At 41.0% G+C, this 23,548-nt stretch overlaps 1 protein-coding gene across 4 annotated transcripts in view; it reads right to left on the reverse strand.

Annotated features, from left to right (window-relative positions):
- Nucleotides 1-23,548, reverse strand: part of LOC119903877 (neuropilin-2-like) — a 93,159-nt gene that overhangs the window by 60,216 nt on the left and 9,395 nt on the right. For all 4 annotated transcript variants that reach the window (XM_038720149.1, XM_038720147.1, XM_038720150.1 and 1 more), the window contains exons 2-4: nt 19,938-20,118; nt 7,523-7,704; nt 169-396 (exon numbers count right to left, since the gene is read on the reverse strand). In XM_038720149.1, coding sequence (XP_038576077.1) covers nt 169-396; nt 7,523-7,704; nt 19,938-20,118 — 591 coding nt within the window. The remainder of the gene's footprint in view (nt 1-168; nt 397-7,522; nt 7,705-19,937; nt 20,119-23,548) is intronic.

The raw sequence follows: 23,548 nt of genomic DNA on the forward strand, positions 1-23,548 counted from the left end.
AAATTTGCTCTGTGTATTGACTCCTGAAATGGCTGAACTATAGTTTAACATCGCCGCCCAAGATCATGATCAGCAACTTTTTTTTTCTCACACCAACAGCATCATTGTCATTTGCTGATGATCATTATGCTGCCATAACAAAACACATCCAATTAATCAACAGCTCACCTCCTGGGAGCCCGTCCCACACTTCCAGCCAGTCGTACTTGCAGTCCCCCTCCCCGCCCGGCAGGGGGTCGTTCTCCAGGTCAAAGGTGAGGAAGGTGATGGTGACATCCATGCTGGGGGGGACAATGATGATGAAGGAGCACTCCAGGTTGTGGGGGTATTTGTCAGGGAAGCCCGGGGACTCAACGAGACCCGAGGGACTTGTAAAGTTACGGGAACAGTCTGAACCTGAGATGAAGACACAGACCCAAAATGTATATGAAGAGACATATTTTTTTATAGAAACATATATTTATAGCAGTGTGTGGTTGGTATAACTCATTAACCATGACCTTGACTGAAAGGTCAATGCTGTTTAGAAAAGGGCATAGATTTTGATTATACATCAAACTAATGATCTTGTTTTTGGCAGACACTCAGAGGTGCTGTTTTTAAATGGGAGTGCTTTCAAACTCACAGCAAACTAAATACCTGCCTCACAATTTCATAAATCCCAGTCTAGCCATCTCTGCTTTCTTGACCAGAAAGAAATATGGCTATTTAAGAGAACAACACATTATGTACTTTAAATGCAGTTAATGGGATTGTTTTGAAACATGTAGAAGATGACAGTTAGGTCTGCTGAAGTAACTGCAGTTTTATTCAGATGTTATTCTTGTGGCTAGAGACCGAAACTCCAGAGTGATGTAACTTCAAAATGCCCATGAAGGGAATAAGACTGAATGATATGCAGCTGAATCAGGTGTACCGGTTCCAAAAAAACATCAGGTTTTTGAAGTGGTAAACGAGTCACATTTTTACAAAGACAAAGATTACGGGCAAGAGAGCAAGCGAAAGAGAGATGTAGAGTCTGCTGACAATGTCATGGTTGGGTGGTCTAGCACTTATGAGAAGCTTTAGATATCATCATACTGTACATGCACACACACACACAAATGCACACAATGATCTGCGGGTAATCTGGGGCTCTTTGTTACTGAATTACTATAATACCCTCTGTATGAATACTCACACACCTTATGGAGTGTATGTGGTCACCATTATACCAGTCCATCCAGCCATGTATGACCAAACATCCAGACAAACACACACACACACGCACGCACTGCCTAAGCCTCTTATGGTAACCCATTTTTCTCCAGACTGTTGGGGTGTCTGCTACTGTGCTTGCGTGCTTGCATGAGCAAATGAAGAGAAAGTGAATAACACATTAAGAGGGAGTGTGTGTAGCTGGCATGAAACATGTACAGTTATGCGTGTTTGCACCAATCTGTCTACATAAGACATGTTTCAGCCCCACTCTTCAGATGAACAGCTGAAATTTGAATCAATACAGCTGCCTACATTGGCTGCTTAATCACTTCAACTTTTTGCTCGTAACTGTGTGTTTTTAGGATTTAAAAGTAGTCTCTTATGATTTTCGTATATATTGGACTTTTAGTGCTGTCAGTAACGAAGTCCCAAACTAAAATGGCTTGTTTCTCTGGGGATCTCCATGGAAACTAGGTTGTTACACCAGGATGAGTACGGACTCAGTCAGTCAGTTAGCAGACTGAAAGCAGCAGACAGAATGTCTGCATATGTATGTGTGAGACACATTTTTAAAGTGACATTCATAATCAAACAAACTTTTGTAGGTGTAACCAGGAGTGTCTTTAATGATTTTCCTTTCTCCACCCTTCCTTTTTTTAACTTTCATTTCAAATCAGCTTAAGTTGATTCTGGCATTCATCTGATCCTGCACAGCAGCAGTTCGGGGACATACAGTATGTGCAATCCATTTGAATGAATTATGGTAACGCTGTTACAGTAGAGAAATTTAAATACACCAAACATACTTTCCCCATTCTAGTTTGTTTCCAAATCTATATTAATGCCAGACTGCAATTTCACTGTAACATCTATTTTTAGTGTTACAGAGTCTGTTTGTCCTGATATATCCCTGTTTTTCTGTCCCACTTCCCAGAGTTTGCTTGCTATCGTAACCTTCTCCCCGATGCAGTGACCTCAGATGTAAGCAAACACACTGTCTCTCACGGGTACCCCTAGCGTCTGCCGCCCCCCCCGCAGAATCAGTTGCTGGATAGTGTATGTCTGCGTGTGTGTGTGTCTGCGTGTGTTCGCGTGTCAGTATGAGTGTGTCGAGTGAACGCCTGACCAGTTCTGTTGCCGGCAGCAATTTTATTCCCTTCTCATTACTTCATGTTCATGAACATCACAAAAACACTGCCCTCCTTTCTCCTGTCCCTTCTCCACGTTCTCTCTCAGTGTGGCGCCCGTCTCCTCCTTGTCCTTCTTTGCTATTGTTCAAGTACATTCAAATCCAAAAGGGAACATATTTGAACTTTGTTTAAAATATTCAAAACTGTGTGTAGAGTGCTCTGTGCTAAATCTATATGCGTGTTTTCTACGACTTCCCTTTTGTCCCGCTAAACTTCTCTCCTCATTCGTTTCTCCTTCTTTTTCTCTCCTGATCTTTCTTCCTCTCTTCTCTCCTGCTGTTCTTTCTTTACCATCTTCCCATGGATCTTTTCATCCTCCGCAGCTCCATCATTCACTTCCCTCCCACTGTTTCATTTCCTATTCTTTTCTCCTCACTCCCCATCTGTTTGAACTGGATAAGTGTGAAAGAAACACGTTTCACTATAGGGTAAGGTTAGAGGAAGTGTGTGTGTGTGTGTGTGTGTTGCTGGGTAGATCTGGCGCTGGTGCTTATGGCTCACTGATCTCTGGGAGACGGGACAAGGTCTGGCAGTTTGTGTGTGTGTGTGTGTGTGTGTGTGAGTGTGTAGGTGCGTAGGTGTGTGTGTGTGTGTGTCTGGTAAGTTGGCAATGCAGACATCTACTTTCATTCAAACTGTCTTTCATGCCAACGGGCTATTAGTCAGATCAAACCCACAATTATTTGCTCCTTCCCTCCACCAATCTCTAATGCACACACTCACACACACACGCACGCACGCACACACACACACATTAGTACACATGCAGAGGGGACTGACATACAGTCTCACTGACAGACAATACACAGCCCCACACACAGCTCAACAGCTCCTGCAAAAACATAGCTTGTTTTTTCCATGGTTAGATTCCACCTCAGCATCATTGAAGGTGGAGACTTGTGTTGCTGAAAACTCCTCTGACATTACATTTCAGCCTCTGTCACTGAATCCCAGCAGGGGTTTCCCTCCATAATAAACTCCCTATTGAACCAAATTACCGCTGACATATGAAATTAAACTGTCACAAGACAACCATCCCTTTAGCCGTACCAATGTAATTTGCTAAAAAGCAACCCAGCATTACTTTGATGATGTAATTCAGGGAAATCTTTTCAGACGTATTCTTCAATTTGACATGTAGATGAAATTGAGGCATCTTGGAACATGTTCAATATGCCATATCTCAAAACGCTGTCTGTTTTAATCTAATATTTACGAACAAACCACTGTAAACAAATCTTTTCTACCAGGAAGAATCATCTGCAAAATCTGTCACATTAATCTTTTATCATAAAATCTCCATCAGTAGTTGGCAGAGTGAAAAATACTGCCTTCAGTACTATGAACTGTAAACACATACATCTTCACTTGAGTGAAGGTGTACCAAAAGGGCACAATATGCTGCAATGCAGACCAAGGAAAGGATTTATTTTCTATTTCAGGTTTGTTGTGCACTTTTTGAAGGTAATCATACCTCTGTTATTTGTTACATTAGCTCGACCACGGAGCATCTTTCTCTCCTCACTGGGTCAGATCTGGATCCACTTTCCTCAATGAAAGCCAGAGGGGGGAGGAGCGAGCAATGTGATTGGTTAGACAGTGTAATAAACTGACTTGATGGGTAGTCGGACAGAGGGGGAGAGGAAGTGCCTAAAGGCGTTTGGTAGAATGTAAACAAAAGCAGTTATTGGAAGGATAGCCACGATAGCTTCCACATTACACTGCCCGGGGAGTGTGCGTGTGTGTACTTGTGTTACTCACAGAAATCTATTCACACAGTTGCACTATGGGACTCACTTCCCATTTAGGTCAAAAGCTGGTCCCCACAAGTAAACTATTAAAAATTTAAGCTTAAGATTAGTTTTTTTGGTTAAGGTCAAGTTAGAAGACAGATGGACTACATCCCAAGGATGAAGGTTAAGGGTTGGGCAGATTAGGTAGGGAATTAATGTAAGTCAATGAAATGTCTTCCTAAGTGACGAAAATAAGTTGTATGAGTCTGTGTGTGTGTGTGTGTGTGTGTGCGTGCGTGCGTGTGTGTGTGCGTGAGGTAACATTTGCGTGCAGACATGCAAGCTGCCCTGCATTTGTGAGTAACCAGCCTGCATCACTGCATTCATATATGTCTCAGCGTGTGTGTCTGGTGAGTTCTGGGTCACAATAACAGCTGGGGGCGCACTGCCTAGACAGTAGATTTTGATTGGTTGCCACATTCTGGTAACTGCTTTCGTATTGGCTGGAATTGTACTAGAATTTCCATAGTAACAGGGCTGTAAACAAAAACAAGTGTATATGATATGTGTATTTCTTTTTGGTTTCAAGCATTTTTTGTGTTTGTCCAAGCCTTTAATTTTAATGTCTGTCACTAGCATGCATGAGTCTTTGTTCATGTGTGTGTATGTGTCAGTGCATTATGTGTCCATGTATTTATACTCAGTGCATATATACTATATGTTCTGCAAATGTTCTGAAGATACATTTAGGTAAATGTTTTCCAAGTAGATATGTTTTTCTGTATATGTATGTTGGCTGTTTCCAGAGTGATAAGACTGTTAATCTTTGAGGGGTCCAGTAATTAGGACACCCAGAAAGTCGAGGACAATCTCCGACAACATGCGCACACACACGCAAACCTTCTCACTACTCCAAAACACTGACCCCAGTAACAGGAAGGGATTGTGCTAAACTCCCACTAAGTGATTATACAATGTGTGCTAGAGTCCCACTAAGTGATTATACAAATCCTTCTTTTACACATTTTTATATGCAAAAATAAACACTGAAATAAAAAAAACTTGCAAATTCCAATCTTCTAAATGATAAAAAATAAAAATAAGTTTAATAGAAAAATAAAACAAAAATCACAAAAAGTACAACTGTGTTTGAAACGTCTTCTGTCTTTGTTTTTCCCTCATATTTTCTGTGCCTAGTAGTGAGAGCATATTCATATATGCCGGCTGTTTGCCTTCCTGGCTTCACAATGGTGACACTAGCGCCCCATAAACATCAAGAAAGCAGAAATGTACGCATTTTCCATTTCAGAATGAAACCTCATCTGCTCAGACTGCATCTTGGCCCTTAAAAACACAAAAACACTCCCTCTATCTAATATTCTTTCTAAATGTAGCACTTGAAGCAGTTCAGCATATTTGATAACGCTGATGTATTTAGACAATTCTTGTAATTTTTGGATTGTATCCAAGTGGTTGAATGCATTATTGTAAGTTGCTTGGGGTAAAAGCATCAGCTAAATACATATAATGTAATATAGTATATTGTTTGCCTGCAAGTACTGGCCGTGGAAATACCGCATAGGAGGGGAGAGACTTTTCGTCCTCCATTTAGGTTGAACAGACCAGAATGTGCCGGGGTAGCACAGATAGATACATATTTAGACAGTTCATCGTGAGGCTATACAGTATGTGTAAGAATGACACACACACACAAAATCTTGTCACCCACACAACCAGACGTTCTGCTGCACCTTCCAGGATAACAAGATCTTGTTAGCAGTATGGCAACAGCTTGAATGTTCCAAATGGCTCCATCATTACTGCCAGGGAAGGCTGGACACAAATATACGCACACACACACACACACACAAAAAGTTACACAGACAGAGACAAACTGGAGGAAGTCCTGTTTATGGTTTTGTATAGTTCATCAATCGAAGCAGCTGTCCTTAAAAACTTGATCTTGGTCATATGTATTTGATGGTAACCTGGGTGAGATTCCTCCTAAACAGACTGTCAAACTAAAACTTACAAGTGACAAAGCCCTTGATCGGCCTCTAGGGGAACATGGGGTGGATGGATGGGTCAACAAAAAGTCAGACTTTTACATGAAAGCCTGCTGTTTGTTTCCTGTTTAATACTGACAGTCACAGGTTTCTTTTTACTATGGCCATGATCGTTCCATAAACTTAATCAAGTATTGTAGAAATAAAATAAAAGTAGTAAAATTTTAAGCTAAACTCTCGTGTTGCCTTAACCTTAATCAAGTATTTATTTAACCCAATCCATTCCCTCAACATGACCAAGTCGTGTTTTTGACTAACCCCAACCAAACCCTGACCACAGCGTTGCAGACTTTATCTAAATGCTAGCCATGAAACTACTGCACTGCGGTGTTTAATGTTTTATGTTTGGTTTGTTATAAAATGTCAAAAATTCAAAATCAATTGATTGATTCACCAGTCTCTCTCTCTCTCTCTAGCTCCCTAGGCTGCTAGGGTGTGAACACTGACACCCTTGTTGTTTCAAAGTCCATCAGGTGGACTGTGTCAAGCACAAAAGACACACACACACACACACACACACACACAGGAGAAATCCCAACAGACTGGTGCCAGCAAGTGAGAAACACCGACAACCGCACGTGTTGTGTTAGTAACCTCAGCCCTCTGTGTGTGTGTGTGTGTGTGTGTGTCTCAGGGGAACAGGGCTCAGGACTCAATTAAGCAGGCATGTGTGGAATGCTTTCAGGGGGAACGGGACAAGATGGCTGTGGGGCCGACACTACGCACCCCTATGTCTCGCTCGCCCTTGATCTCAATTGGTCTCGCTTTGGCTGACCCATGGCAGCGTGAAGGGGAGCCATGTCAGGCACACACACATATACACAAACACAAAGTGCCATGAAGGGGAGAAATGTCTCGCCTGGACAGTCTAAAGGGCTCTCAAGGGTCCTCTGCAGTGTCTTTCGTCTCTTTTTCTCTGTCTCCCATGACACCAGGGAGATAAACGAGGCTTGGTCACCTAATGAAGCATATCGAGTCCTCTATGAGTATCTTGTAATACAGTTACTAATGGCCTGTTTGTAAAGGTGCAATCCTTCTAAAATCCTGTTCACTTTTGTTAAGTCTGTCCAAGTGTCAGGGTAATTTACAATTCTCAAAATGTCTACTTTGCGTATTCTGTTACTAATAGAATACGTATATCACGTATATATTACATGTTACAAGTATTTATTATCTTAGGAGACTTGTGATTTGGCTAAAAAGTGATTTTTTTTTTTTAAACTACGCCTGGCTGTGTGTGTTTCTCACTTTGTCTGACTACCTGTGTCAAAAGTATCTTATTTTCTGGGGGCAAGTGTGAGTGAAAGACATTAAAAACAACTTTTCCCTTTACCGGTTTTGAAGATTTCGTAGCGCAGAGAGAAGCCCGCCCCCTGGTGGGCGTAGTCCGATACGAACTTGATGTGGAGCGAGGGCCCTGACGATATGATTGGTGCAGGGGCGATGTTGCTGCAGTGCTTCCCCAGTAGGTCAGCCGTCTCTGAGGGCCCATCATGGATCTCTACATAGTCATACCTGTAGAGGACAAACAAATATTAGTAAAAAACCTTCTCTCCTACATACATGTTTATTTCAATTAACTTCATTAAACAACAATTCTGCACTATTGTATTACTATCCAGAGATTTGCAGCTTGTGGAAACTCTGGCACTGAGTGTGAAATGCAATACCACAGGAACATTATCAACCTACAGTACTAAATATCTACTGCTATACATGCTTGACGTACAGACATTTAATTAATGTACTGATGAGGTGTTTTGTGGATGTGGAGAGGAGACTTTTTAATTTGAGAAAAGGACATTGTTAAACCCTTTAAATAATTAATCTGGTATTATTAGTCTTTTTTTTTCTTTAGTAGTTGTTTCTTTCATCTGGCAGGCATCACATTGGATTTGGGCACGAAACGGAAGTAATGAGCAAATTGTTTGCATCTATCAGTGGCTAGACAGACTTCTGAAAGCACAGTTACTATCAGCAAAAGCATGGGTGTCATTAGAATTCAAATGAATGCAGCAGAAGACATTGGCAGTTCCCAGATGGTGGAGGAGTAACAGAACCACCTGCATGAGGCAAAATAGGAAGAGAAACCTTTTTAAAATTCTATAACTGCACTGTAATCGAGTGATTACATACTCCAGTTGCTAAGGGCTTCATGGTCTACAGAACACTATTTTATGGATTATAACTATATTATAATACAAACAAAAGGAGAGTGTGTATGTAAAGATGATGTGCTTCCCTTCAGCTTGCATTAGGAAACAGTGAGTCAACCACATTTTAGAAATTCAAAAGAAAAAAACTGATTCCCAATCTCATACGATTAATTTAATGGATTTTCTACTTCTTAAACTTAATTACATATGAATTCATTTAGCTGACGCTTTTATCCAAAGCGACTTACAGTTGCTATATATATCAGAGGTCGCACGCCTCTGGAGCAACAAGGGGTTAAGTGTCTTGCTCAGGGACACAATGGTCTCTCACACCAAAGGCAAGCGTCTTACCCACTGCACCATCACCACTTTGTCTTTTTACAAGTTTGATGATAATTAAGCAGTACTTTCAAAAGAAATGACAACCAAACAAGTCTTGCATTGTACAAGAAATTATTAATACAAGAAATTATTAATACAAGAAAACGTACCTCACACCTCTTTAATGTTACACTAGGGTCAAAGTGAGGGTGTGCGAGAGTGTGCAAGGCTTTTTGAACTATAGATGAACCCTGCAGCCTTTGATGCTAGAAAAGGATTAATGTGGAACACATGACTGTAGTTTACATCTTTGCCCTGGTCTAATTCAATAATGTTTGAACCGCCTGAGGGCCTTCAGTGCACAGAGAAATTCACATTTTCCATTTTTTAGAGTGGATTTAGGTCGCTTCTGCATTTCCTGGTTTTTCATTCCTTAGAAATATCTCACACTTTTTGCAGACTGTTATAGGGGGACTGGGCTGAATTATAACTGATAATGTTGATGTTTGATTAGCGAGGATTCAGAACACAAACACTAAACACAATGGGAATATCAACAATTGACATTAAAGTGACATTTGTCCTGTTGTATCATGTCACAAGTGCTACTACTTCTTTATAGGTATTTGTATTTTTCTTACATACAAAAAGCTATGAATGATGCACATTAAAATCTCAGTATAACTAAAAATAAACATTTATATAGCTTTTGCTGAGCATTACATATCAAAAAGCAGCCTGGGACTTTTTTTCTATCCATAAAGGGGAAGTTCTGACTTGAAAACTATTTTTATTCCTATTTCTTTCATGTTTTCTGACCACAAGTGTTAGGACCTGTCTCCAGACCCACAGCAGGAGTGTTGCCTCTGTGTCTGGATACCAAAGACACACCTGCCTGCCTCTAAAATAGCTTCCTGGAAAGAAATTCCTTGAGTAACTTGCCATGAAAGAAGACATGAAGCTGAATTCTGAGTTAAGTGAATTAAATTTCAAATAGGGCTTTTCTTACAGCCTAACTTTCACATCTTCGCCCATCCTATCAATCAATCCTGGCCCCACTGCAGTTAATTGCTCCAATCTTGAGCTTTCTACATCTCTCTAGAGTAATCAAATGAACACTCCTCAACCCCAAAAGTACTGAAAGTATCTTGTCTTTTTCATACAGTTTAAGATGTATGCTTTACGTAAGTTAAGCAGGTTTCATGTGCTATGGGATGGTAAAAGTACCACACATGGTGTTTTGTTACTACTGTACAGACACATTAAAGATGGATATAAAAGGAGTGTTAATCTTTTCACTATTTGTAAGCATGTATTCACCATTTTGTGGACTATCATTCCTGAACTTGGCTGCCAAAACACACACACACACATACATACATTGGCTTTGTCACTTGGGTTGACGTTGTTACACACATACACTCAAATAGACACAAAACTTACACATACACAGACCTGGTTTCACATGACTCGACATGAGCTGACAAGATCAAATAAGAGGTGGATATTTTATGCTGTGTTACACTGTAATCCTAGCTGTCAGAGTGACAGAGTTATCAAATGTGTGTGTGTGTGTGTGCATGTGTGTGTGTGTTCGTCTTATTACCTCTTGTCTTGTAACAATAAGACATGAAGAAACCACAGACAATAGGAGTGGATTCAACACTACAGAACCCTCATAGCATTATAAAAGGCTGCCAAGTGTACAGATGTACTCTATTGTGCATAGACACAGTGTAATGTGGGTACCGGAACACAAAAGACTGTGGGCTTTTTACTCTGTCTCTCACTGTGTATGTGCATGCAATGCACATGCAGTTCACGTCTTCATGCGGGTGTGTGTGTTTTCTGTGTTTTTCTGACAGGTGAGCAAGCTCCTGACATAATGAGAGTCAAACACCTCCCACTCTCCCATCATGCTTTGTGTCTACTTTGCGCAGAACTAACACCACAGTTATGACGCAAGCTGTCACTGCACTGTTAGCATGTTTGTGTGCATCTGTGTGTGTGTGTCACAGTTCCTGTCATATTTTCCCAAGAGAACACCTCATCCCAGAGAGAGTTTCCTCTTCCTTTTTTCTGAAATGACAACTTTGTTTAGGGGCTGGTGGTATCCACAGAAGATCTCTTTTTCTTTCTGACTCTTTCCCTTTTCATTTTGAACTGTTTCTCTGTCTAACCTTTTTCTTTAATTTGAAATCATTCTTAGTCATCTTCCTTTTCTCTCTCTATCCCCTCTTCCTCTCTAGCTTTCTTTAGCGTGCAGTCAGGCACATAACCCGTGGCCAAGAGCCAATGCGTGGGCGAGGCAGAGGAGGCACGTAGGGGGGAAAGAGAGGATATTAGAATTTGTGAATATTTGAATTTAAAACTACCGTTTATTAACAACAGGAAAATGGCTAAATCTCTTCTTCTTTGTCCTGTTTCTGTTGGCAACAAATGCAATTGCTAGTGAAGAGTGAGACAGCCCCAGTGATTCTGTTGAGTCTCAGCTGGTTTAATCCATTTTGACCCCTCCTTCTTTCAATCATCAGCATTACTGTATTTTAACAGAGCCAAAATCACAGTTTAGCTGTTCTCATTTACATAGTTTCTGTTGTCAGATAGTTGAATGAGTATAAAAACCTGATTTGATCACGGCTACCTGTTAACCAGCCATACAGAAACCCCTGTGCTGGTGCTATAAAGTCACTATTTCATGATCACAAAATACTATGTGTTTGGCTATGTTCACATTAAAAGTAAATGATCATAGAAAGGGTTAGAGCCAACAGAAAGTTAACTGCTTAACTACTACTGTGGAGGCTGTTTCGAAAAGCTCTGCTGTTTGCAGGTGTGTGGATGAACCACCAAAACAAAAGTGTGGACGTGGTCAGAGAGAGAACATGACACTGCATTTACACTGCCAACTCCTCCCCTCAGACTGACAGAGACAGGTGTCCCTCCATCCCTTCCTCCCTCCCTGCAGCTCTGTGCCTTTAGGAGAAGGCAGAAAGACATCCACTGCTACTTCTAAGTCAGCACACACACATACGCAAGAGACCTGCGCAAACACACAAACTCTCGGTCTCACACATAGTCACGCTGGCAAACACACAGAGCCTGTGGCCATGCATTCAGATGGATCTATAGACGGGTTTGAGGTTTCCTTCAATCTGTCTCTGTGTAGGAGGTGCACAGCTTCTAACAAACTGTTTAATCCCATCATCTCTCTCTCTTTCCTCTCCCCCAATATATTTCATGGCAGCCAATCAGTGATTTTCTGAAACTTGCCATAGGGAATGACAAGAAGTCTGAATTTGTTTCTCCCCCACTTTTCCCTGAAATTCTCTTGTTAACCAGCGCTGTAAGCGATGTTTTTTTTCCTTGCGTACATGAGGGAAATGATCAAAAAAACAAACGTAGGTTCCAAAACATGAAACATGGGAGGTTACAGCTGTAAAGATGAGGCATTCGTGATGGATTGTAAGCACAGATTGGGTTGTGGAAGTCAACGTAACTAACAGAGATCTGACATTAGGGGAGAGTCTTGTGTGCCTGTGCTTCTGTGTGTGTTTTGGGGGTTGGGGTGTTTCACGAGCGAGAAAGCTCTCCAAAGTCTTTCTGACGTGAACCAAGGAAAATGTTTGGATACAGATGCACTCCCGCCCCTCCTCCCTCACACCCCTCCTCTCTGCCTTGGCCTTAATTGCCTTTCACAAGTTCTCTCTCTCCCTCTTTAGTCGGGGAGTTGTCTTTTTACACCTGCACGTTTCTTTCAAACATCGGGGGTGCCGATGCGGTGGCACACACACTAAAAAGAGCTGAAAGCAGGCCAGACTTGCGTGACAGTTGTCAAGATGTTGAGAAAAGACAATGAAATTCAATTAAAACATTACCATGTCATACAATATTAAAAAATATATATCTTGTATGTGTTTTGTATGTTTGTGTGATAAATACAGAGAAAGTCTGGACGCAGTTTGAAAAAAAACTTTGATAATCAGCTCCAGAAGGCACTTTCTGGAATTTGAAATAAATATTTTTACAAATTATTACTGTTTTTTCTAACAAATAAGGAAGACCATACTTTAGCTTTAGCTTTGCTATATTCTCATGCACATTCCACTGAAAGAGAAGTGAAATCATCAGTGGCTCCAAACAAACATTTTTAGAGGAACTGAAACTGTCAACTATGAGTAGATTCATACATGCATATGCGCACCCTTTATTTTTAACTTCTACATTCATTGAATGCTGCAACAAAATTCAAGTAAAATGTATTTCAACATGGTGGGTTCACTGCGAACTAAACTGGACTGTTAGGCTCCCTGCAGGACAAGAACAGTTATGGAGGTGGTGGATTCAGACCAATCTTCTTACTGTTCAAAGATGCCTCCAGCAGCACTGACAATTCCCATAAGGCACGATAGGCTCCAGTTCAGCAGCTGCTACTGATGCTTCTGACTTATTCCTACTTCTTATTCTCGTGAATGTACATCCCTGGAGACAAAGAATTTCAAACACTACACATTCATAAGCCAGCATTATACTGTATTTGAAACATACAGTAGAGCCAGAAAGAGTATTCTTAATGTTCACAGACAGTGCAAAAACACCAAATCCAAGCTGAAAAAGCCTCTTGCATATTACTACTCAATTAATACAGGGGAACATTAGATTGTTATACAATTAAAAGTATCACTTGCAGTCCATATAGCCATCATAGCTATTGCCTCAGTCTAGAAATAGGTTTCTGAAAGTTGTTAGCAGGGTCTCAAACTGTACTAATTGTCATTGGTAGCCAAAGCTATTCACAGTAAGTTAATCATGGTAAAATTATTTGTTTGCATGGACTTGTGGAGAAGCCCTGAACCACTGAAGTTATTTGTTTTAATTTGGTGTGTGTTCAAGTTTATATGACCCACACACTCGCGCTATGTATATATAGTATATTCATCTACCTGTGTAGAGCAAAAGCAGCCATAGTCATGAAGCAGTTAATAGAGAGTGAGGAGGATGACTGACTTCACTGTTATCAAGTAATAGGCCTATTACTGCAGACAGATAGACAGTGTGTGTATTTGTGTGTGTGTGTGTGTGTGTGTCCAGCAGTAGTCTCCAGGACAACCAATCGATTCCTCATTATGGCTTTAACACACATTGATCAGGGTCAGTCCTTCAAAGACACACACACACACACACACACACACACACACTCAATGATTACAGTAACAGACATTGATCAGGCAGACCTTCAGGGCCTCAGGGAGTGTCTGTAAATCAGAGCACTGATATTATCATCCTTACCTATATTACCTGTGTGTGTGTGTGTGCGTGTGTGTGTGTGTGTGTGTGTGTGTGTGTGTGTGTGTGAGAGAGAGAGAGAGAGAGAGAGAGAGATTTCCTAAAATCTCCACCTTGGATCTTAACAATTCTTGAAATTCCTGACATTTTTGCTGCATCCATCGGGTTGTGTCCAAATGCACTGCCTATTTGCTGGACAGTGCACTACATTTACCCTAAGCCTGAATGTGTAAATGTATCCACTACATATATTGTGTGACGGAAATTGATAATAATTATTGAGTGTCTGAATTTATTGCTCACTACTGAGTAAACTATTGAGTGTCTATTATACAGATAGTAGTGAATGAGGTCTCTGGGTAAATGGGGTGAGATGTTGATTACACTGGACATGTTTTAAGCAAAAGGTTTCATATCCCTTTTTAGGCAGCTAGAGTTATTGCTGCCTAAATGTTTGCCTGCTGCCTAGATTTATCGAAAGCTGGTAAATAAACCTCAAACTGTGTTGTAACGCACATCTGGGTCCCATGGTGTTCTCTTGGCTCGTCTCTCTTTAGCTTTCTAATAACACTGTCTTTCAGCTTTGTTCTGGGATGCTTGTCTGGACGCATGACTCTCCTGCTGGTAGAGTCACTGTGTTGTTAATTTAAACATGCAGGCAGCTGCTAAATGCCCACAGCTGGTAACTGAACATCCACTGTCACTCCGAATACTGTTCCTCTTCTCTTCCTCTCTCTGTCATCCAGTCTCTTCATCTCTCCAGCCAACTTTTTATTTTTTTCCCCCTCCTGCCCTAAGGCCAGTGTCACATCACATCACTCCACCTTTTGCTCTTCTCTTGGTCATGTCCCCAGGACTTTTGCCTGCAGATCAGGTGTGTCTGTATGTGTGCATATGATCAAACATTGCAAACTTTCCATCACATTGCATGTACTTTACAGGTAAAATGTGTTTTACAAGGTTCATATTAAAGCAGTTGATTCAGATTATACTAGATGCTTGTGTTAAGGTGGGTTACTGAGAGAAAAGGGGACAAAAGAAGAGGAGAGGGGAAGACAGAGCTAGCCAGCATGAAGTTAAATGATTGATTCAGGCAGAGTACAAAGACAAGGTCTAAATCATTAGTGAAACCATTATCGTTGACTGCAGCTTCTCTGTCATATAAATCACTTCTTAACTCACTGCTTTACTCCACACTTATTGTGTAAGCCACATAACCGTGAAACTGCCTACGTGCCTGTCTGCTTGTTGTGCTTTCACTGTATATGAGTTTATTTGAAAGCCCCAAAATATTCACACCTCTGTGTGTGTGTGTGTGTGTCTGTGTGTTTTTGTGTGTTTGTGCATTTGTACTCTTGTTTATGCAAGTGTATGTGGGCATGTGTGTGTGTTTCTCTCATATCAATATTGTAGATAGCATCTGACTTGGGTGTGATGTGAGGTAAAGGAGGACTGGAGAGGGTGGAGAATGAGGAGAGGATGAGAATAAGAGACAGACATAAAGAAAGGGGATTTAAGTGATGGATAGACACAGACTGAAGGATAAACGAGGATGAAGACAGATATAGGCTGAGGAAAAGTCTATAATGATAAAGAGAGAAGAACAGAAGCATTTTAAAGAGGGAGACAAGGAGTAGGGGAAGGAGATGAGAAAATAAGAGAGGAAGAGAGACAAAACAGAGAAAAGGAGGACTGTGGCATTTTGGCTTGCTGCTGGTGTTTTCTCATATGCAATGCTGAATAATGATTTAGCCTATAAAAGATTGGCACATTGCAGAGGGATGATGGTGAGGATACAGGAAGGAGGCAAGGAAAGAAGGAGAGAAATTAGATAAGAGGAAGACATAAGGAGAAGAGAGGTGATGAAGAAAGAGGCTTGCAGGGACGAAGAGGGAAAAGAAGGTGGGACAGAGGAAGGCTCAAGAGCAGATGAAAGATGATAGATGGGCTCCATTGGGCAGTGGTGAGGGCGCAGGAGGAGTGAGGGAGGGTGAGATGAATGGAGGAGAGAGGAAAGAGAGAGAGAGAGAGAGAGAGAGAGAGAGGAGGGAGCTGTCAGGATGATTTGAGCCTGCCCTCAATGGACCCTGACGCTGCACTTTTTCCCTAAGCAGCTGTGTGTGTGTGTGTGTGTGTGTGTGTGTGTGTGTGCACCTTCTTTCCAAACACTCCAAATAGAGATCTTGCTATCAGAGACAGAGCAGTGCGAGCTAAGAGGAAAATGTGGAGTAGACAACCAGCCGCTGCCTCAACAGGCTACATACTGTACACTTAAAAAAAGTTCTTTGACCTTAACTCTCTTGGTAGTTGAAAGGTAGTTGACACGGAGAATATCACTTTCTGTCAGATGAAAAGTATAGTAAGTATGTATCATTTAAGAGAGGTACTGTTCTCTATTCAATGAATACAAATACAAGCCTATTAAATGGCTTTTCTCTCCAATACATTCATAGAAAACTCCAAGTAATGAGGCATATGTCTAAAAACACTGTCAGACAACAACAACCAGACTTGTTGCTATGTCATTGGCAGGGTTAAAGCTGTAGTTTTACATTTTCGGGAAGTGTGCTTATTTCCTTTTTTTAGCCCAGAGTTGAGGAAAAGACTCATACCACTCTCATGTCTGTGCAGTAAATATGAAGGTGGAGTCAGCAGCACCTTAGCTTAGCACAAGGGCTGGGTAATAAAAAGGTAATAAAAATCACCAACAACAACACCTGGAATGCCTACTAATTAACATGTTATATCTTGTTTGTTAATTCCGCACAAAAGCTGACACGTTGTGCTTTTTCTGCAAGTTACTGTATGTGTCAGGCTATTTCGTGGCTGGTCTCAGGGACTTCTAAGAGTCTTGGACACTAAGCTAACATTTTTTGTACAGGTATCAGTCTTCTTATCTCACACAACAAACATAGCTGTTGGGTTATAACTCATCCCTGTCACCAATGATGAACAGATGTGGTACCATGGTGCCTGTCATGTGATGAAACAGGAAGTTATGGGAGTCATGATTGGTCATGGCTATACTGATCTTAGTAGGGGCACAAAGCTGTCTGTCAGTCGTCCTATTTATCTCCCTCCAGCTGCCTCCCGGCATTTAAATTGCTACTGTATATGAATCTTAATGAAAACATCTCTCTCTGTCTGACCGCCACTCCATCGATTTTGCCTGCAGAGCCAGCGGAGTGCTTGACAAAATGTGATGCATTATAGATTACAGATTACCATCTTAAATTGCAATCAGGGCCATAACAGATTAGATTGCTTCAACATAGTGACATAATAAAAAAAACCTTGTCTGACCAGGGGCACACTGACATAACAGTGCTGTTTGTGTGTGAGTGTGTGTGTTGATAAATGACAGATGAAAAGACAGATGCAACCATATCATGAGTTTTCTTATACGATAGAGAGAGACAGTGGGGAACCATATTGCCTGTTCATAATGTAGTCTTTGTCTACAAACACAGATGACTCCTTTGTCTCAACGAGATGAGTGTGTGTGCGTTTCTGTGTGTATTCTCCTCTTCTTAAACTGAGGATTAACTGCCGTTTTCTGCATCTCAAAGCTGTAATCTACAAGCTTGAGAAAGGGAACATATGGATAATGTTCTCATGACCATGTTAAATTAATCTGATGAAGCGAGAAAAATTAGAGGGGCAAAAGTGTGTTTCAGTGTGTGTGTGTGTGTGTGTGTGTGTGTGTGTGTGTGTGTGTCTCAGGGTTGTTGCCGACAATCACAGGGTGACCACGCATGTCTGCTCCCCAACAGACACACACCTCAATTTCAGGCTACCCCTGCGCACACACACAAACACAGACATGCACGCTCCAGGCGCCTGTAGACTTAAATAGCTCTGCGCTGTAGGAGACTTGTAAATAACAGCCTATTAGTCTTGAGATGTTACCACCAACACTGCAAATACCTCACTCTTATTGGCATGGTTCCACAATTACTTTTCAAAAAATTTAACTTGTCATTACTGGAAGCAGCCTGAAACTATGTTTAGACACAAACCAAAAGTCTTTCATTGAAGAACAACCATAAATACACACATACTGAATGTAAATACCATAATAAATAAATCAGAGCCTGTTGTTTCTAGCAGTTCAATCAGATTTTCTCCTCCTGGGAAAACTACTGGACTATAAATGGATGTAAGAAAGTCAAAGAGAAAGAGGAAAGGAGGGCAGGGGGAGAGAAAAAAGAGGGGAGAAGGGAAAGAGAGGGGTAGACAGACAGCGAGAGAGAGCATCGAATGCATTAAACTGATCCGAGAATAGGAACTGCAGAGTAAAACTGAAAAATGACGAGGACAGGGAGACAGACAGAGAAGCATGTTTTTCATTCCTACAGCACAGTGTGAAAGTAAAACAAAACAGAGCAGAGCACAGCGGGCCTTTTCACCCTTTCAGCGTTTCAACAAACAGCCAGCCGGTGAAATATTGATGCTTCAATTCTGACAAAGAAATGTCTGAATGATTTTGGTACATCTGAGTGGGGAAATTCACCTATCTATAATTGATATGGCTGAAATGTTAATAACTGGATGGGAAAGCACCGGAACAGAGACATAATGGGAGTGAGGGGGGAAGTGTGTGTGCTTGTGTGTGTGTGTTTCTGTATTTGTCTGCTCCTCTGCCTGTGTTATACATATAGTGCCAAGCAGGGACCACTACTATGTGTAGTTTCATGTACAGTAAGGCAAATGACACAAGACGAAAACATCAGTAAAGGCATTTATATGTTTTTGTGTTTTGTGTGTATGTCTTCAGCTCAGATGATTAGTAGCTACCCTGTCTCAGAATCTGTCCATGTTTTTTTTTTAATAAAAACAATTGCTTTTGCACTGCACGCCTAATAAAATGAGTCATCCAATTGTTTTTGTTTAACTTATTTAGTTGGTTTTATTACATAAATATTGAACTTGCAATCATCTTGTTGTATTTGTGTAATTGCCATTTTATGAGCTGCAGCTTCTATTGCACCCGTGGCCATCTGTGGAAAGGGGATCTCTCTTTTTTAATAGACTAACCTATAATGTCTCTCAATATGTATAATGTGTTTGTCTTTTTCAGTGCTTGTGCTAGATCATCATTGCAGATGCTGGCCCAAAAAGCCCAGTATGACTGCGTAAATTGGTCTATACCTGTTAACATGACTTCAATTCACCTTAATTCCTGGAAATATTATCTGATGTTTTGCTCCATGTCCCTTCTTATCCCATATGTGACTCTTTTTAAAATTTAATGTTCTTTCATATTCCACTTAAAAATATCTTGAAACCCATAAACATGGATTTACTATTAGTAAGATTTAGGATATTTGAACTTTCTGCCAGCATTCCTTCAGTAAGATTAAATTTGTGTTTGCTCCTTGTCTCATACCTTTCTGCCAGCATTCTTCCATGATTTCCCAGCATCCCTGCTTGTCTTTCTGTCTGCCTTTATCTTTGTGTGCTGTATTTTTATTTCATGCTGCAGAACCGCCTGCCTTTCTTGCAGTCTAACCACGCAACCAAAGCCAAAAAGCCAAAAACAATGATGGACACCAAAATCCTCTAATCTGTGTTAATTCTTCCTAAGTGTGAAAAGTATCCTGGAACAGTAAATGTGTTGTAATTAGACTTTGATAATTAGAGACAAGGGACCAAGGGAGGTCCCATCGTGATTATTACGGGATAGCTAAAGCCAGAGAAACAGGAGGAGAGTGGGCTGAAGTTCACCCAATACACCCAACAACTCTCTCACAGAGACAGGCTGGTGGAGACAGAAACTCAGAAGACACAGGAAGTTTTTTCACAGTGTTGTAAACTCCCCTCACTTCCCATCCAAGTTGCAATCTAACCTCTCAAGCTCTCCAAATCTTCACATCTATCTTTGAACTCACTCTTTTTAACTATTTTTCTCCAGGTCACTTTGTTTGCCGCCCCCGACCCCATGCCTTTAATATCCACCCATCCATCCGTCCATCCTGTCTTTACCTGCAGTCCAGCTTCTCTATCTCAAAGTGCGGGTTGAAGTTGAGGACGATGCGTTGTGAAGGCTCGGGGGCTGTGATGGTCCAGCGGCAGTTCTGGTGAGGTGGGTACTCCAGCGGGTAGCCGGGGGTGGTGATGTAGCCAGCATCACTGGCATCTAAATGGCCACCGCATGGTTCAGACGCTGGATGGGGAGAGGGAGATAGAAAGTGAAATAATCTTATATACAAGTAAAAAAAAGTGGATTCAGAAATATGTTTATATTCTATGGCTTTGGTCCACTGTAATGTATGGAAATCTTCCTATACAAGTAGTGAAAGCACTGAAAGCTTTGATGAAAACAGTGATTATGCTCAATATTTTTCCATAGGTTAATACTCAAGTTCACACACTGGAATAAGGGCATTGATTAGTGTTTGTAAATGTGATCAAAACAGCTAAGATAAAAGAAAGGGAGAATAAAGTGGCAGGCATATAGCTTTCCTCACAGCAGCAGATATAAGTCTAGAGTACCATCAGGGTCAATGTACGCTTGCTTGTCATGACTGACCAGGAGGACGTCAATAGTTCTTTACATATTTGTTCATTAAGCACTATGAAAAGGGCAAAACTGATAAAATGCAGTTAAGAGTTGTGTTTGCAAAGACAGGATATGAGAAACAAAGACGTGTGTGTGTGTGTCTATGTGGATGTGGTGTCAAAGGTCAACTCAGCCTCATGACATACAAAGACTCTATTCTGACCTATGAAGACTGACACACACGCACACACACAGTGAACGTGTCCTCCAGATGCCACAGTTACTGTGACAGAGCGGATCCACTTGTCAGCAGTCATATGTCTGCGTCGTGTCATAAACAATGCCACTCATTCACTGCCGCAGATGTACCCTGACACTGATGGGTAACTCATATATTACTGTGACACCCAACGGCATAACAGACACACAACTCTACTGTATTACATCTGTGGCATCTATTATACACCATGGAGGCTGCCCGGTTTGATGGGCTGTGCGGACCTTCTGCTTGAACTAAACGTCTTCTTTGTTTAAGATCCGCAAAAAAAGTTAAACCATCATGGTGGATGGATATACTGACTACCATCTTTCTAAAGCCCCAGCGCATCCAATAAAATAGCACAGTACAAGCCACAATCTGACTCAATAACCAAAGTTGTTAGTTTGTTAATTTAATATCCCCAAAAAGTAGATAATATAAGTAATAGTGTCGGCCAGTGCTTGCAGATAAATGAGTTATTTTAGACAACTATCTTAAATGTACTAAAATCAAGTGCTTCTCTTTCATTAAGTGGAATGCTGCTTTGGAAGAACTAATTTATCCAAGGAATTATTCCTGCACAGAACTGTGATTACACTGTTCATTTGGACCTAAGCAGATGAATTTTCCACAAATATTGTGGGCTAAATGATGGCCAGGTTAAGCTAATAAAAACAGCATCTGTGAATGTCGGCTGCTTGCTGGGAAGTGTTTGGCCCGTAAACAACCCCTTAGATAATTTCCTGTTTATGAGAGAAAGAACAAACTTACAATCGGGGCTCCTGGCAGTCTATATTATGGTTTCAATCAGAGCTAAATGTGCCTCAAGAAACCAGCCTCATAAAAAAAAAAAAAAACTGCTAATCTTTGTGAAGACGTTTTGTAACTTTTTGGTCTGTGCCAGCGTCTAGCCCGCTGTGCTATGCTGTGCTGAGTGAGGTGACATAGGCAACTCAAACTACTCAGCAGAATACAACATATTTTAACGCTATAAATAGACTCCTGGCTACTGTAAATCTTCTCTGAGAGGAGTCACACATGCAAACATTAACACACACACACACACACACACAGCGTAAACACTTTATCGAACACAATCCTCATAACAAATTCGGATAGGAGGGTAAAACAAACTCTCAGCATCTTAAATCTCACTTTTTTCCCCATCATGGCTGCGAATATGTATGCGCGTGGAACGATGCACGTACTCTCACGCACTCAAGAGTCAGCGAGGGAAGATGAAAGTGAAGGTCAGAGCTCGGCACACAGTACGCAGAGTGACTGACACTTTGGCATCTATATCTGGTGTCTACCTCACACTGTCTGCAAACAATTAGTGATCACCCCTCTATATCTCTCTGCCTCTGTCTGTCTTTCCTTTAGTCATGCTGTGAGCCAACTAGTCCTGTCTATCTCCTCCAATCTGTTTACAATCTCCCTGGTGACATACAGTAATACAGGAGTAGAGTTACAAGGCCTACATAACCCGGCCAGACGCATTTCATCTCAACCCCACCTGGATTAGTGTTTAACCACTCTGGAATCTCACAGCACCCTCAGCCAAACACCACTTTTAGCACCGCTTACTGTAGCTAACTGTCTCTAATGAAAAATCTGGGATGTGCAGTGCGAGGGGGAAACATCTAGAAATTTAACTGATTAATAATCTATTGCTTGGGACTCATAATGCATGCTTAGTTTTTATTGGGATGGGTCTTAAAATGAGAAGACTGCAAATGTGTTTTCATTAGATATAATCCCCGGGTGAGACAGTGAAGGTTTATTCTTTTTCATAGGCTACTTTACTCTTTACTTTGCTTTATCTTTCAACTTACTTTCAACCATCTCCACAAACAACCAGTGGATTTGCAGTTGAGGGGGTAGACACAATAACACTTAAAATCTAATTAATTCCAGTACAGTTACACATTTAGTTACACTTTATGAAGCATATGCTTGATTTTTTAGACTGTGTCAAAAAGACTTTTACATTTATCTATATTATTCTTAGAATAATCTTTTCTGTTGATGAAATGTGGGCGGATGTCGATAGCGTGCTTTTCTTTGTCTGTTTATCTTCTTTTTTTATTATATATTTCTACTCTGAATAACTACCCTCTCCTCTCATCTCCTCACCTCTGGCGCGCAGCCGATAAAGCCAGCACCTCCACGTTTCTGATGAATAAGGCTGGTGTGATAGAGAGGCAGACGCTGTGTGTGCGTGAAGTATTATGTCTGCTCTGCTTTAAGGGTCTATCAATCTCGGGACACATACACACACACAAAGCCATTCAACGATTATCACATCCAAACAGGGCAGGAAGTGAAACAAATTGATGACATCACATCCTCTTCCATAAAGTGCCACTAAACACATTTTAAGAAAATGTAACACTGTTTGCTTATTTGGTTCATGCGCATAGATATACATACATTTAAATGTCTGCTGAGGCTGAGCTCATCAGTCATTATAATGTAGAATTCCTGCAGTGAAAGACCGATAAACTGGAGGAGTGAAACATTTTTCTTTTTGGAGGGACAGCTCATAGCCATTGTTATGTCTATTTACCAAGAAACTATAAATACAGCTTCCGAAAGTAAATCTATAGCAATGCTAATTTGCATTCCACACTACAGCACCCTGTCCTGCATGCTGGGAAGAAAGTGTAATGTCTGTGTGTGTGTGTGTGTGTGTGTGTGTGTGTGTGTGTGTCAGAACAGAGGAGATGCTGAGTTAGGAAAAGGCCTGAATTCATGTCAAGAAATATCAAACAGGTAAAAGTGGCAGAAAAAGAGAGAAAGAGAGATTGTGATGGAGAGACTGTCAAAGAGAGA

This window comes from Micropterus salmoides, unplaced genomic scaffold (genome assembly GCF_014851395.1).
Source record: "Micropterus salmoides isolate LMB-PRFRI ecotype aquatic unplaced genomic scaffold, ASM1485139v1 Ms_hic_scaffold_15, whole genome shotgun sequence".
NCBI lineage: Eukaryota > Metazoa > Chordata > Actinopteri > Centrarchiformes > Centrarchidae > Micropterus > Micropterus salmoides.